The 14,902-nt window shown below is 37.2% G+C and overlaps 1 protein-coding gene across 3 annotated transcripts in view; it reads left to right on the top strand.

Moving 5' to 3' along the window:
- Positions 1-14,902, top strand: part of RELN (reelin) — a 478,955-nt gene that overhangs the window by 396,698 nt on the left and 67,355 nt on the right. For all 3 annotated transcript variants that reach the window (XM_072759913.1, XM_072759912.1, XM_072759911.1), the window contains exons 37-42: positions 3,359-3,443; positions 4,281-4,463; positions 6,972-7,143; positions 7,243-7,345; positions 9,319-9,548; positions 14,590-14,810. In XM_072759913.1, the coding sequence (XP_072616014.1) occupies positions 3,359-3,443; positions 4,281-4,463; positions 6,972-7,143; positions 7,243-7,345; positions 9,319-9,548; positions 14,590-14,810 (994 nt within the window). The remainder of the gene's footprint in view (positions 1-3,358; positions 3,444-4,280; positions 4,464-6,971; positions 7,144-7,242; positions 7,346-9,318; positions 9,549-14,589; positions 14,811-14,902) is intronic.

Below are 14,902 nucleotides of genomic sequence, written 5' to 3'. Positions count from 1 at the left end.
AAACAGTGGTCTTTGTTTTTTCCTTTCTTTTTTTTTTTTTTTCCTTTTCCTCCTGCCAATAGAATCCTTTGGTGACTTTAAGAATACCAAACATTTGAGTCAAGTGAAATAGCATTCTCAGACACTCTTAGTATATTTTGTATTTCAACCTAGATATCTGGTGAAAGAGATGTCAAGTTGTTGTGTAAAACACTAGGCTAGTTGGCACATCTTCCTACGTGAATACTTGTTATGTCCCATCTCTCCCAGCATGGGGAAATCGGCTGATATACGTGTGCAGAAGAAATCTTTAACAAAAATCTCCATGGGTTTCTGTACAAACAACCTTAATGATTAAAACACCTAACACTTAGAAAATTAGACAGCCTGGAACTTTTTCAATTATAGCTGATAGATGCTGACTGTCATCCTTGTTCAAATCCTGAATTCTTCTCAAGTTTGGCTGAGAGAGAAAAAAACACTTAAGGGTCTGAGGGATTTATAAGTCCCTAAGAGCTATGAGAGGCCAAAGAAATTGAGGTAGAATGTTTGAGGATGGGAACTACTGGTTTTTGCATGTGTGTTTTTTCAGTCTTGTTGGAGGCATTAGCTCTGATTACCGCTAGCTCACTTCCGATCTGCTTGCAGCATTGACAAGACCAAAAAGCAGGGGCCCTGTGACTTTTCATGATTTAAATGTCTTTACCTGATAAATTTTTAAGCAGTGGGATTAACTTGGTCCCTAGATCCTATAAAGGAGGAAGATACACAGTGTTTTCTATTTTCCCTTTAGCCATCCAAATGCAAGAGCAGCCAAGCATTATATGTATTAGACATATTATCCATCAGCTCTGCAAGCTGTAGAGAGGGCTCAGCGTGGCCATTCAGTAGGGTGCAGGTTGACCTAGAAAGGCATTCTTTCAGAAAAAAGGAAATGATAGTGCCTCTTTATAGATTTCGGAGTACTATCAGCTATTAGAATGGCTTGTTGGATGCCAAAGAACTCCCACATTTAGCACAAATGGATTAATGAATCTGCAAGAAGGATGAGAAAAGAAACCTATCTGTGTGAACTAGAATGTACACAGAAGCAGGACTTGACAGTTCCATCATGTAATTAATATCAAGCGCTAAACTACAAGCAAATACTACAACATGAAAGATACTTTCATACACATCGTGCCCACTTTCAACATAATTGTTCCTACAAGATGCAATGTGAAATGGTTCTTTTAGGGCTGATTTATATTTTCCTGTGGGAACAACTTTATACTTAAGTTCCATAATCAAAGGGGAAGAAATCATCGTATTCCTTTAACTTGATGTTAGCAAGGGCTATTTATTAGCCAGATCTATCAACTACCCACCTCAAAGCTTTTCCATTACCAAGTCAAAGAAGCCACTTTTCCTCAACACCTCAACCTCCACGTGGCACCAAGCCGTAAATCCATCAGGGCTTTGTGCCTGTCAGGGTATGGGGCAGAGAGTGTCTCTCAACAGCGAGGCATGAAGAACAGGCATTGACTAGGTGTCACAGACTGAGCAGGGCAGTGAGTTATGACAGTAAAAGAAAAGCAAAGACTGGAAATATAAGGCTTTTACAGGGCAACCTGCAATCCTGAAAGTTTGAGTCGATGCTTTGTGAAGTTCAGGGTCAGTTATACATGCCGTTACTTTTTCATGACAGTATTAAATAATTCCCAAACTCTAAATTTCATATTATCTGGATTTCTTCTCCCAAAACCAAAAGATGATTTAATAAACAAAACACTAGCATCCTATGAAGGATGGAAGATAAGTTTCACATTCTGACATATCTGGGTTCGAATTCTACCATCAACACTTTTTAGCTGTGCGATCTTGAGCAAGTTACTGTATTGCTCTGTCTCAAGTTTCCCCCTCTGCATCATAAAGATAATAATATCTTGCCCTTACAAGTGCTATGTCCTTTAAAGGGGAAAAGCATCTATTTTAGAACCTAGCATATAATACACTCAATAACATGGTTGCTATTACAAAATTAGTTCTATTTTCAATTTTTTAGCTATTGAGGATTTTGTGCCATGTTATAAGAAAAACAGGAAGAATTTGCTTTCTAGTTAAAATTATGTCCAGTGTTCATTAGTTGACAATTAAGAAATCTAGGGGCACCTGAGTGGCCCAGTTGGTTAAGCATGCAACTCTTAGTTTCAGCTTAGGTCATGATCTCAGGGTCCTGGGATCGAGCCCCTTTAGTATAGCTTAGTCAAACTTTCGTTCATGTCTGGTTCCACACTCAGCAGGGTATCTGCTTCAGATTCTCTCTCCATCTGCCCCTTCTGCTCATTCTCTCCCTCTCTCTCTTTCTCTCTCAAATAAATAAATAAATCTTTAAAAAAAGAAAGGAAGGAAGGAAAGAAGGGAAGGAAGAAAGGAAGGAAGGAAGGAAAGAAGAAAGAAAGAAAGAAAGAAAGAAAGAAGAAAGAAAGAAAGAAAGAAAGAAAGAAAGAAAGAAAGAAAGAAGAAAGAAAGAAAGAAAAGAAAAGAAAAGAAAAAAGAAAGAAAAGAAAAGAAAAAGAAAAGAAATTCAGTGTTTACCCAGTATCACACAGTCCTATACCACCGAAGAGTCACTTTATTCAGAAATCATAGCTAAGAAGCTTAAAAGGCCTATTTGTACCTTAGGACATTTGCATAGTGAAATTCTATTTTACTGGCTGTCACTGCTGTCCTGTGTACACACGGAGAAAACAAGCTATGGAGCTGTCAATCCCAGGCAACCAGAAATACTTAATTAGCAGAAAAAATTACCAAAGCTAATGTGATCGCTTTCTTCCTTCTTTGGCTTCTCTGCGTGAACAGTTACAGCCGAGGCATGGGGACTTGCTTAGTTATGCCTTATTTAACTTGACCAACTGGAGGGTGTTGTGTCAGCCTGAATGAGAGCCTCCCAGGGCTGTCGGAGTGCACAAAGGAGTAGTAAGTCCCTGCGACTCCTTGGAGCACTGAAAAAGTTACCTATTAGATCCCAGATTCCAGCAGGAGCGCTTGGCAGAGAATTTCCATCTGTTTCCTCATTACCCTTCTCATGGCGTGCTGTGGTCAAAGGAGGCTACTTTTTAAAAAGGCCTGCAGATATGTAACGTCCTTTATGCACTGCTTTTTATAAAAGTCACAGCAAAGTGTGATTTAGACTTGAGACAATGAAATTGTGTAGTCATGAGAAATGAAAGCCTTAAGAAAGGGGAAGTGATTAAGTTTTCCTTTTAAACTGGACCAAACATTGCTTCTGGATCATTACTTGTATGTATCTGTTACCTAGCTAATGCAAGTTAGGTGTATAAAATAATAATTTTACAACTGAAATAAGGTTGCTTAACTTACATTTTTTTGTTTTCAGGAAGGACTGAGGATGCTTATTTCAAGAGATCTAGACTGTACCAATACTATGTATGTCCAGTTTTCACTTAGATTTATAGCAAAAGGTAAGTCTTTTATTCTATGAGTAGAATTCATTATTTCCCTTCAAGAGAACTCCCCCTTGCCTTACACAGTTCCTCCCCCACAAAGAAATAATGGATTTGAGGCCCATAAATTCTGCTACATGGAAGAGCTAACATAAATTTGAGTAGATAAATGTTCACATATGTGTTTCTGTAATACTACAATCTATAATACTAATATTTATCTTAATATAAGAGTAAGATAACTACTGACTTTACAATAATTTCATATACCTGTAATAATCATACTTGTTCTGTGGTAGTTAAATTTATCCTCATGCCCCTGAGTCTTTTTTTCCACTGCTACTTCCTAGGTATAAGAATTTTGCATTTTAAAAATTTAACTTATGGACATTTTGGATTGCCTTTTACAGATGTGAACCCCCAAATGACAGCTCTTTGCCATTATGACCTTTAAGGTTAACTAAATAATTTCCTTGACAAATAATGCCCTTTGGATATAATAAGCTTTCAAACAGATTTTTGCTTGTATCCTGAAATTTAAATGTTTGACCATTTATAAAATTGTGATGCTCATAGAAGCAAATTTTTCTGATGTAGTATTTCCTAAATGAAATACAGAAAGATATGTGTTCATATCTGAGGAAGAGGGGGCGATACTGCTTTGTGAAATCTGAGATCTGGTGTGCATTTAGAGATACAATCATACAGTAAGCCCCACCTGACATTGCTTTAAGCTGCCTCCAAAGCCTCTCTGTGAAGCTAAGTTAGTTTATGCATCGATGCCAAAAGAACAGTCTTAGAATATTACCACTTCCCCACTCTTTCCGCAATATGTTTTATGTGTCTTCCTTCTAGGTACCCCAGAGAGGTCTCACTCTATTCTATTACAATTCTCCATCAATGGGGGAATCACTTGGCACCTGATGGACGAATTTTACTTCCCTCAAACAACCAACATACTTTTCATTAATGTTCCCTTGCCATATACTGCCCAGACCAACGCTACAAGGTTCAGACTCTGGCAACCTTATAATAATGGTAAGAGTGCACACATTCTCCTGTGTTCAAAACTGACTGTGCCATTGTACCATGTTTTTCTAAGATGTGGTGGAAATGTTTGTCAGCGGAGTGGTTTAACTATCCATAATGTATTTTACATGCTTCACTTTCGAGGAGTCTCAGTGAATATTTAACTTTATGTATCTTTATCATCTCTTTGTACTTGACTCCTAAGTTCTCTTGATGATGTAAATATAGCTAAAGCCTCTTACAGAGCTAAGGTTTGTAAAAAATAATTCAGCATTATCATCAGTCATTCATCAATTGTAGCTACATTCTTGCTGAATTCATTTAGGAATAAATAGTTCTCCTGAGTATGGCGTTTCATTAGTGAGACAGAACAACATTGCAGCAAAATACCATGACAAAGTGACAGCGACTTACACCAACCAGGTAGTGCCTCAGATAAAATATTCTTATCACATACACTCGCTTCAGTCATAAGTTAAAGTGAATGTATAATTTAATAGCATTTTCAGATGGTTACAGAAAATGATTTTACAAATTTGTAATGTTTTATTGCTTCCAATATTTCTATTAACTGCTGATTATAAAGGACCAGACTCTACCAAATCATGCATTTAATGGCCTGAGTAAGCATGGAGATATTCCATTAAGCAGATTCTTTGCAGAGGTAGCACGGAAATGAATAAGAAAAATGTACTGCTCTCTCAAAAATTTAACCTGAATATTTATTTTATAACTAATAAACCAAAACTTTTTAAACTTATTATTAACAGACAGAAATAACCTCTTATAACCACCAAATAAAAGTAAATAAATAAATAAATAAATGCGACCAAGTTTCACAATCCAGAGGATCATTGTCTTCATGTTATGATTGGAATGCTTACCTGATTTTTCTTTACTGTTTTCACCAACTGCTTCCAAAACAAGAAAAGAGAATACAGCTACTAGAATTAGAATAGTGATAGGATTAGAGAGAGACACACATACATATATGACTTCATTTAAATCATCAGGTTATTCCTACAGGCTCCTGTTTACAGATTCTTTTTTTTTTTTTTTTTCTTTTTTGGTAAGAATTATAGTCAGTGAAGAAGCAACCTTGGAGAATTTTTATGTTTCTGCCTGGGATGGTCTTATCTCCTTGTTTCCTTGAGTCCAAACAGTGCTTTGCAAAGGCAGTCTGCGTTTGCTCTTCTTACTTACTCAGTAGATATCTTCCTTAAACACCCAGCCTGTGTTGCTGAATCAAATTCTATGACAGCCTAAGGAGTGATTTTACTAGTTTTCTAGAAAGTCCTTTGTATCTCCAAATAAACATAAAAAATTTGAAAAGCATTTAAAAAAGTACATAACAGTATTTTCTTCTGTGTAGTTTTAACAATTAAATAAAATTATGCGGGCATCCCTGGGTGGCTCAGTGGTTTAGCTCCTGCCTTCAGCCCAGGGCATGATCCTGGGGTCCTGGGATCAAGTCCTACATCGGGCTCCCTGCATGGAGCCTGCTTCTGTCTCTGTCTCTGTCTCTGTCTCTCTCTCTCTCTCTCTCTCTCTGTGTCTTCCATGAATAAATAAATAAAATCATAAATATGAATAAATGAATAAAATTATGCATCAAGCCAGTGTTTGAATTACCACAGTCCTTCGGCCTGAGGGCATGAGGCCAAATGATGAGTTGACTCTAAAAGGTCATGAGTTGGGGCACCTGGGTGGCTGGTTGAGCCTTTGGCTCAGATACTAATCCCAGGGTCCTGGGATGGAGTCCTGTATCATGTTCCCCGCAGGGGGCCTGCTTCTCCCTCTGCCTATATCTCTACCTCTCTCTGTGTGTCTCTCATGAAAAATTAAAATAAAATAAGATAAATAAATAAAATTTTTAAAATGTCGTTAGTTGCTCCTCAAATCAACTAGCGTACCTGAGTTTTAAATCCACAGGCTTGTCCGCCTATGCTCCAGATTCAAATATCTTACAGATTCCCCTAAACCATGACAACATAACTCAAATCCCATTCTTGGCAGTGGAAGCCTCTAGCACCGCACCACTGTTCCTGGAAGGGCAGTCACTTTTATAAACCATTTCAGCTTTCTGAAATCAGTGAGGCTGCTCCCTGCTCTGTCAATTTAATACGATTGACAGCTTAATTTTTTCATACTTTAATTGCTACAAATACACTATTGTATAGTCTATGTTTCTTTGTCTAGAAGGCATTTATGGGGATCCCTGGGTGGCGCAGTGGTTTGGCGCTTGCCTTTGGCCCAGGGCGCGATCCTGGAGACCCGGGATCAAATCCCACATCAGGCTCCCGGTGCATGGAGCCTGCTTCTCCCTCTGCCTATGTCTCTGCCTCTCTCTCTCTCTCTCTGTGACTATCATAAATAAATAAAAATTAAAAAAAAAATTAAAAAAAAAATTAGAAGGCATTTATGTAACCATCTGTCCTTTACCTTCTTGTAACAAGCAGAAATGTCTCTCCAATTTTCATCACTGGAAAAACTTTTTTTAATCCCCAAATGCCTTAGGTAAGAAAGAAGAAATCTGGATTATTGATGACTTCATTATTGATGGGAATAATCTAAACAACCCTCTGATGCTACTGGATACATTTGACTTTGGACCCAGAGAAGACAATTGGTTTTTCTATCCTGGTGGTAACATTGGTCTTTATTGCCCATATTCTTCAAAAGGAGCACCGTAAGTATTTAATTGAGGCACCAAAGTAAAACCATTGCTCTATACAAATCACAATCAACTTTTGCCCAATGGATTTCTTGTTGTTTTCTTACATAACAGCGAGGAAGATTCAGCTATGGTATTTGTTTCAAATGAAGTTGGTGAGCATTCCATTACCACTCGTGACCTGGATGTGAATGAGAACACCATCATACAATTTGAGGTACTTGACTTTATTCTATCAGAAATGCTTTAAATTTTATCTTGAACAAAAGCCAGGAAAGAGAAGGAAAATATCAGATAATTTCATGCATTATGACTTTCCATTTTTGTCCAAGGACAAAAGAGGTTTTACATCATAATTCATTTTTATTAGCAGAACCAATTGTCCTACTAAGGTTTATTTCTGAATCTTTGTCCTTTATTTATGACATAATCTCCCTACCTACTGTAATGGGAAGTTGTTGACATAAATTATTTTAAACATTATAAAAACAAAAAGGACCATACTATTCTAGTATTATTGTTGTCACAATTTTTATGTGTTACTTAAGACCCAGTCAATGTAACTACTGTTATACCATGCCAGCACATTTATATGATATTTATTATGGTGCTATGAAGTTTACAGATAAAATAACACGACACTACTTTCTATTATTTTTGTGTATTTCATTAATATTCATGACTTCTTATAATTTTGAAGAGAGCTAATTAATAATGTATAAAAGAAAACCTTTTTATGTATTTTGAAAACTTAGATAAAATCAGTCAGAACCAAGGGTGCATTGAGCCAGCATTCAGTAATATTAATTTTCAAAAACACTTGTTTCATAGCTGTGGTCTGTATCTACTTTTGAGAAAGCTTACAATAGTGCCTAACTGCATCAACAAAATTCAGAATATTTGTTTTAGATTAACTCTCCTGTAGCCTCTAAATTAGAGTTGTCTCTTCCATCTCAAAAGTCAGAGACCAGGGGTGTGTTGATGAAGTGTCTGCCTTCTGCTCAGGTCATGATCTCAGGATCCTGGTGTTGAGCCCTACGTTGGGCTCCCTGTTCAGTAGGGAATCTGCTCCTCCCACTCCCTCTGCCCCTACCCCTCGCTCGAGCTCTCTTGCTCACTCCCTCTCTCTCTCTCAAATAAATAAATAAAATCCTTAAAAAAAAGTCAGAGACCAAATAATGCTTTCATAGAGAAATTATTCTGTATCTATTTTCTAATATTTCTGTTATATTTTCTAATTTTATTTTAAGTTACTTAAATAATTTTCTATTATATTTTCTAAATGTATGCTTTAAATGTTAATTTAAAAAAATAATACCTGTGGTTTATTCTGTTATCAGAAGGATCTAGGTAGAAACAAATGCCTATAGTTGAAAAGTTTATCTAATGCTGATAGATTACTCATCAAAAGGTACAAGGTGTAAGTTCAACCACAAAAATTATAAATATAAATATGTCTGGTTACTGCAACAGCAAGAAAATGTTAATCTCAACTGCAAGAGGGGAAAACTGCTTGGAAAGAATTACTTGCATGTATTTAAGTTTTAGTTTATTTACCTGAAAGTATGGGAAAAGGAATGAAGTAGTTATTTCCCTGATGGCCTGGTTAAGAAAGTCTGAGAATGCTCTCCCTGTGCCATGGAAATAGTAACAATAATTGTTTTTGTTTTTGACAATAAGTATATTTGTTTTTGTCTTCATATTGAATAAATACTGAAGTTTTTTCACGTGCAAAACTTTGGGGATTATTTGGAAGGTCTCACAAGAAGGAAAACAGAAGTCTTTATTCCTAACAGAAGGACTGGGGAAAAAAAAAAAAAACTAATGGTTAGAAGTAAGGAAATAGTCTTTGTTACGATTTGCTTGGTTTGGCTATGAAAGTAGGCCAGAGGTAAAATTTGGAATCCATGCCAGTCCCTGCCTTATCCACTTCCTAGCTTTTTGTAAAATGAGGGGAAATAAATTTTTTATGAGGCCCTTTGAGGTTCTTTATGAAAAAATTATTCTTTGAAGGTAATATATGATATTACTCAGTTAGGCAAAACAGAATTTTATCGTTTTAAATATTTCAGCAAGACAGTTCCCAGGAAAATGGACTCTTGAGAAAATAATGAAGTGGTGAATCATTTCAAGGCTTGTTGCTCTGCAGTAATTTGTATCGTTTTTTTTTTCTTCTTCTTCTTCCCCAAGATCAATGTTGGATGCTCCACTGATAGCTCATCTACTGATCCGGTCAGACTTGAGTTTTCAAGGGACTTCGGGGCCACTTGGCACCTGCTGCTCCCCCTCTGCTACCACAGCAGCAGCCACATCAGCTCCCTGTGCTCCACTGAGCACCACCCAAGCAGCGCCTACTACCCAGGGACCACCCAGGGCTGGAGAAGGGAAGTCGTGCACTTTGGGAAGTTGCACCTTTGCGGGTGAGAGGAACTGCCAGCATTTTTCTCATTTGACCATTTTTTCCGTGATGTCATCATGGATGTGATACTTTCTTGGGGGCAACTTCTACCCTCCATTTCTTTCTCAGTTCTTGGCTTCAGCAGATCAGTGAATATTCCAAGGCATAGGACATAGATGACACATGACTCACTTTTAGTTTGAAGATAGATTTCTTTTCTTAATAAATTTATTTTATTCATGAAACAGAGACATAGGCAGAGGGAGAAGCAGGCTCCCCACAAGGAGCTTGATGAGGGACTTGATCCCAGGACCCCGGGATCAGAACCTGAGCCAAAGGCAAATGCCCAACCACTGAGCCACCCAGGCATCCCTAGTTTGAAAGTAGATTTAAGAGAGTACACTATGGACTGTACCCTGTAGTGGGCTTATATGCCCCAGGGGTCTTTATTAGATCAATTAGGAAGCAACAGAAATATGGTTTTCTCCTAATGTTGTAATCCACTCCCCTCTTGCCTGCTCCCACCTCCCAATATAAATGCAGTTAGAATTTTACAACTTGGGGATGCCTGGGTGGCTCAACGGTTGAGCGCCTGCCTGTGGCTCGGGTCGTGATCTCAGGATCCGGGATCGAGTTCTGCATCGGGCTCCCCGCAGAGAGTGCTTCTCCCTCTGCCTGTGTCTCTGCCTCTCTCTCTGTGTCTCTCGTAAATAAACAAAAATCTAGAAAAGCAAAAAAGAATTTTACAACTTGTAGACACCTACTGAGTCTCTTGTGTATGGAGAGGGCACAGCTGGAGGTAGGAAGAATATTCTAGGTGCCTCATAAAAAAATTGTTTCACACTCCCTGCCACCCAGGCATTTTTTTCAACCTCTCTCAGCGTTCTTGCTACATATATTTGACTCTTCTATTGAAAAGCTATCTGGAGATAAAGTAACTTCAATTCTAATAGAAATGAAATGAATAGTTCAAAAACTAAAACTAATAATATAAGTGAACAAAAAGAAGAAATCAACAAAGCGGCTTGCCTCAAAATTTGTCTTTTCTCTGAGAAGAAAGAACTTACTCTTTCAGGGTATGTCAAGAAAAGAAGAAAGTACTAATATACTTTCAAGATGGAAATAGATTTACATTCCCAACGTGAAACAGCATAATTAGAAGTCTTGGGTCTTCAAGCAAAACTATGAATACCTAGTATTTTTCCAAAAGGGTGATTGTGAATTTTCACAAGTCTGCATTCTCTTTGAACATAAATCCATTTGCTTCTCATCATATCATCAGCATAATTTTTATAATTTGATTGCTAAGGATTTGAATATTTTGATCTGTCAAGTATGTCATTTATTAATTAATTCTTGCTATTACACCATGATATTATCCCAATGGAAAATCCAACTATTAAAAACAAAAAGCATTACTAAGCAGGATGTCCTCCCGATTCTCTAGAAGATAGAGCTGACAATTCAGTCAGCATAACTAGAAAGCTGTTATTCCTGGGGGTGAGGAGGATTATCTATAGAAGAATAGGGCAGGGAGAAAGAGCTCAGGAAAAACTTTTTATCCAAGATCAATTGTAGTATTTAAAATCATATCTTGCAGGAAATAAAAGGGGCTTACCAAAAAGTGGGAGAACATACTGGAAGCATACTGGGGAATTTCATGGACCCCACTCAGAAAGTGTGAGGACCCCAGCAACAGAAGTGTGACCCTCATTTTTATCATGACTTTCACATCACTCAGCAAACTACAGCTCTCATGTGCCAGGAACTCTTAATTCCACATTTCTAGAAAAGATCTGAATCAGTCAGCTATAGCCAGAAAGCTGAGCTACGCAACAAAAGCCTAGCTGCCAAAAATCCATGCTTATGGGCAGTGTAGACAGGGAGAAAACCTACTAGCCAATCACATAGGCGTTTATGACCAAGATCGTGACGTTAATGGTATTGTTGAAAAGCATCCAGGTTTTCTTTTTAATGGACTTCTCATCCTCCTCTTGCTCAACTAAAAATTGGATTAACTAGGAAGCAACCCCAAAGATAGGTTGTAGGTCACAAGTTTACATTACTTTAACAACTGAGACTTGCTTCAGCAAGTTCCCACATGGAAACAATCCTATTTAAAGAAATAGGAAATAAGGTTGCAGGACAGTTGCTCTGGTGTCATGGAAACCACCTCACTTAGAAAGAATTGGTGATGTCCACAGGGCTGTGCTTACACATAAAGAAATACAATTTGGAAATCTGAACAAGAGAAATTATAAAGCAATATAATTTGAACATTAGGAATTTATATATTTTCATCTACTGCTATTGGGTGTCAGTTTATACCTCCTCCAATGATGAAAGTACAGAACCTAGAACATCATGTTATTTGTATTCCATATCCTTTTTATTTCTATAAAAAGAAAAGAAATCTGTTGAAGAGGCCTGCCCACTCTCGGAACAGTATAAACCTACCTTTCAGATTGCCTTCAACCATTTCTGCGAACAGAAGAATTTGCCTTAATAGTGTTGTCTGGTCCTTGTTTCAGGAAAAGAATTAGCACCCTTCTTAAAACCCACACAGGCATGAATTGCTGGAAGGCAAAAGTTAAATTTTCTCCAACTCAGTGAACCATTGCTTGGTTTGTATTCAACATGGTCCACAGTGACACTACAAGCTAGATGCTAAAAAATATATATAACCCAAATTTAAATTACCCTTTTTTGTGTACTTACTGGACACCAGGTACCAAAAAAGCATATGAAATGTCTTCAGCTGCAGAAATGACCATTTTTGCCCCAACCTATAGTCCATTCACATTTGAAGCATGAACTATTGAGTTTCCATAGAGTTTTACTCACATTACCTTTGTGTCCTTTTCGTCTGGAGTCTTTTTGTCTTTAAAACTTCCTAATTGCTTTTGCTTTATACAGTTTCATAATGAGTCAACCAAAACCCCTGTTTAATGAAAGCACTGTTATTTGCCTGAAATTTTAAGTTTATGTTTAAAAAACAGATCCTTTTGAATACCACTGGCTTGGGAGAACAGACATTCACCAGGGAGGGTGGCAATGAGAAATTTTCAAAATAAGATTTCAGCAGAAGGGAACCACAGTGAAACCAGACCCTTCAGCCCATTTATCATAGTTCTTGCAGTTTCTGAGTCAAGGCAGGTGAACAATAATAAATATCCAACCAAGGTGGTTCATTTGTATGCAGAACATTTGAATAAATAAGAAGTTCAAAAAAATCCATGTAGGCTTTTGTTCAAAGGAAAACTCTAGCCATTTCCCTCAGCTCAGCAGTCTGAAAGTTCAAAGGGTAGAAAGTGCTTCTTGCCAAGACTAAACTTTGACAAGTATTTGAAAATAAAATGTAATTATGAACTGGCATTTTGGGAGCAGCTCAGTATGGTTGGAGTCTTGATATAAACAATGAAGTTAGGGTTAAAATTATATATGGGAACTTGACTCCATCTGCTTTTACTATCTACTAAACTTTAGGAGCCTAATAAATACTTCTAAAATTGACTTCTAATTTCTGTTTCTCAAATTAATAAATTATTCTGAATTTGGTTCCTATGATAACTGAAAATGGGACAAATTCATAGGGTACAAAAACGAGTGCACATGCCATCTCTATATTCATCCCCTCAAAAATAAATCCAATTCAAATTCAAATAAATTTGAATTTAGTTTGGAATATAATAAAATAATACGAAACTATTTTGGACTACTACCTAAATAAGTAGATTATTTCCAAGAAGCTATCATCAACAATATGATAGGACAATTTAATTATATATAAAAGGGAAAACTGTCTTTGATTAAAAAGAGATTAATAAATAAGAGACATCTAACTGAAACAAATGTGATTTTGTCCCTCCTCTCTTTAAAATACTCTTGTGGGGCTCTCTGTTGCTATAGGACAAAATCAAAACAAAACAAAACCTTAATCTGGTCTTAAAGCTCTTCACAACAAATGACATACAACATTTATTGAGCATCTACTGTGTATGTTACACTGTTCCAGGCACCATGAAAGGGTCAAAGAAAAAAGAGGCATAGACATTGGCCTCTAGGAGCTCATAACCACTAGGGGAAATAGGTACACTTTTAAATATCTCCACCTGTGATAATTATAATAATAGAAATCCTATCAAAAATATGGAAGAGAGAAAGAAAGGAAGGAACTAGTTATTTCCCATATGACCCAGCAATTCCACTACCATTCTACCGCCAAAGAATTGAAAACATGTATTCAAGCAAATACTTGTACATCCATGTTTAGAGAAGCATAGTTCACAAAAGCCAAAAGGTAGAAACAAAAAGTGTCCATCAACTGATGACTGGACAAATAAAGTTGGTATACCCATATAATGGACTATTATTCAGTCATAAAAAGGAATGAAATCCTGATACTTGCAACCCCCGGGGTGAACCTTGGTAGCATTATGTTACAAGAACAAAGCCAGACACTAGATGTCACATATTGTATTTCATTTATGTGAGATATCTAATATAGAAAAACCCTTGTGGCAAACAGCTGATGAATGGTTGTCAGGGGCTGGAAGTAGGATGCTGTGGGGAGTAACTGCTTAATAGACACAAGGTTTTCTTTTGGGATGATGAAAATGTCTTAGAACTTGATAGAGGCGGTGGTTAGCTAACACTGTGAATGTGCTGCCACCCAGTTGTACTCTTTAAATGGCTACTGATTACTTTTATGTTATATGAATTTTACCTCAATTTATGAAGAAAAGGAGTAGCTATACAGAGTGTAGATAGTCAGAATAGAGAAAGTGTCACCAAAGGAGTCGATCTTGAAAAAAGTGGAGGGTCAGGTAGAATTTGACCTGGTGATGGGATTGGGAAGGGCTTACAGGAAGCAGATCATAATTGGCAAAATCCTAGAGACTGAGGAATGGAGTGTGTGTTCTTGGAATGTCAAATCGTATTTTCTACTTCTTGAGCATGGTGCAGAGGTAGTAACTGCCCACTGCTCATTGATCAGATATGCTTACATTGAAGCTGTGTTGTTCTGTTGATTGGATTTTTAAAGTGATGTACCACTTTTCCAGATCTGTGCGTTTCAGATGGTACCAAGGATTTTACCCTGCTGGCTCTCAGCCAGTGACATGGGCCATTGATAATGTCTATATCGGTCCCCAATGTGAAGAGATGTGCAACGGACATGGGAGTTGTATCAATGGAACCAAGTGTATATGTGACCCTGGCTACTCAGGTCCAACCTGTAAAATAAGCACCAAAAATCCTGACTTTCTCAAGGATGATTTTGAAGGTAATCTTTTAAAATAAATCCTATGTAGCTTTGTGAAGGAACTTACATACTTACTGTAATTTGTAATATAGAAGTAATCGTGAAGTTCTATT

The sequence above is a fragment of the Vulpes vulpes genome, chromosome 5 (genome assembly GCF_048418805.1).
Source record: "Vulpes vulpes isolate BD-2025 chromosome 5, VulVul3, whole genome shotgun sequence".
Classification (NCBI taxonomy): domain Eukaryota; kingdom Metazoa; phylum Chordata; class Mammalia; order Carnivora; family Canidae; genus Vulpes; species Vulpes vulpes.
The sequence above is the reverse complement of the archived record's forward strand: the minus strand, read 5'-3'. Positions and strand labels throughout refer to the sequence as shown.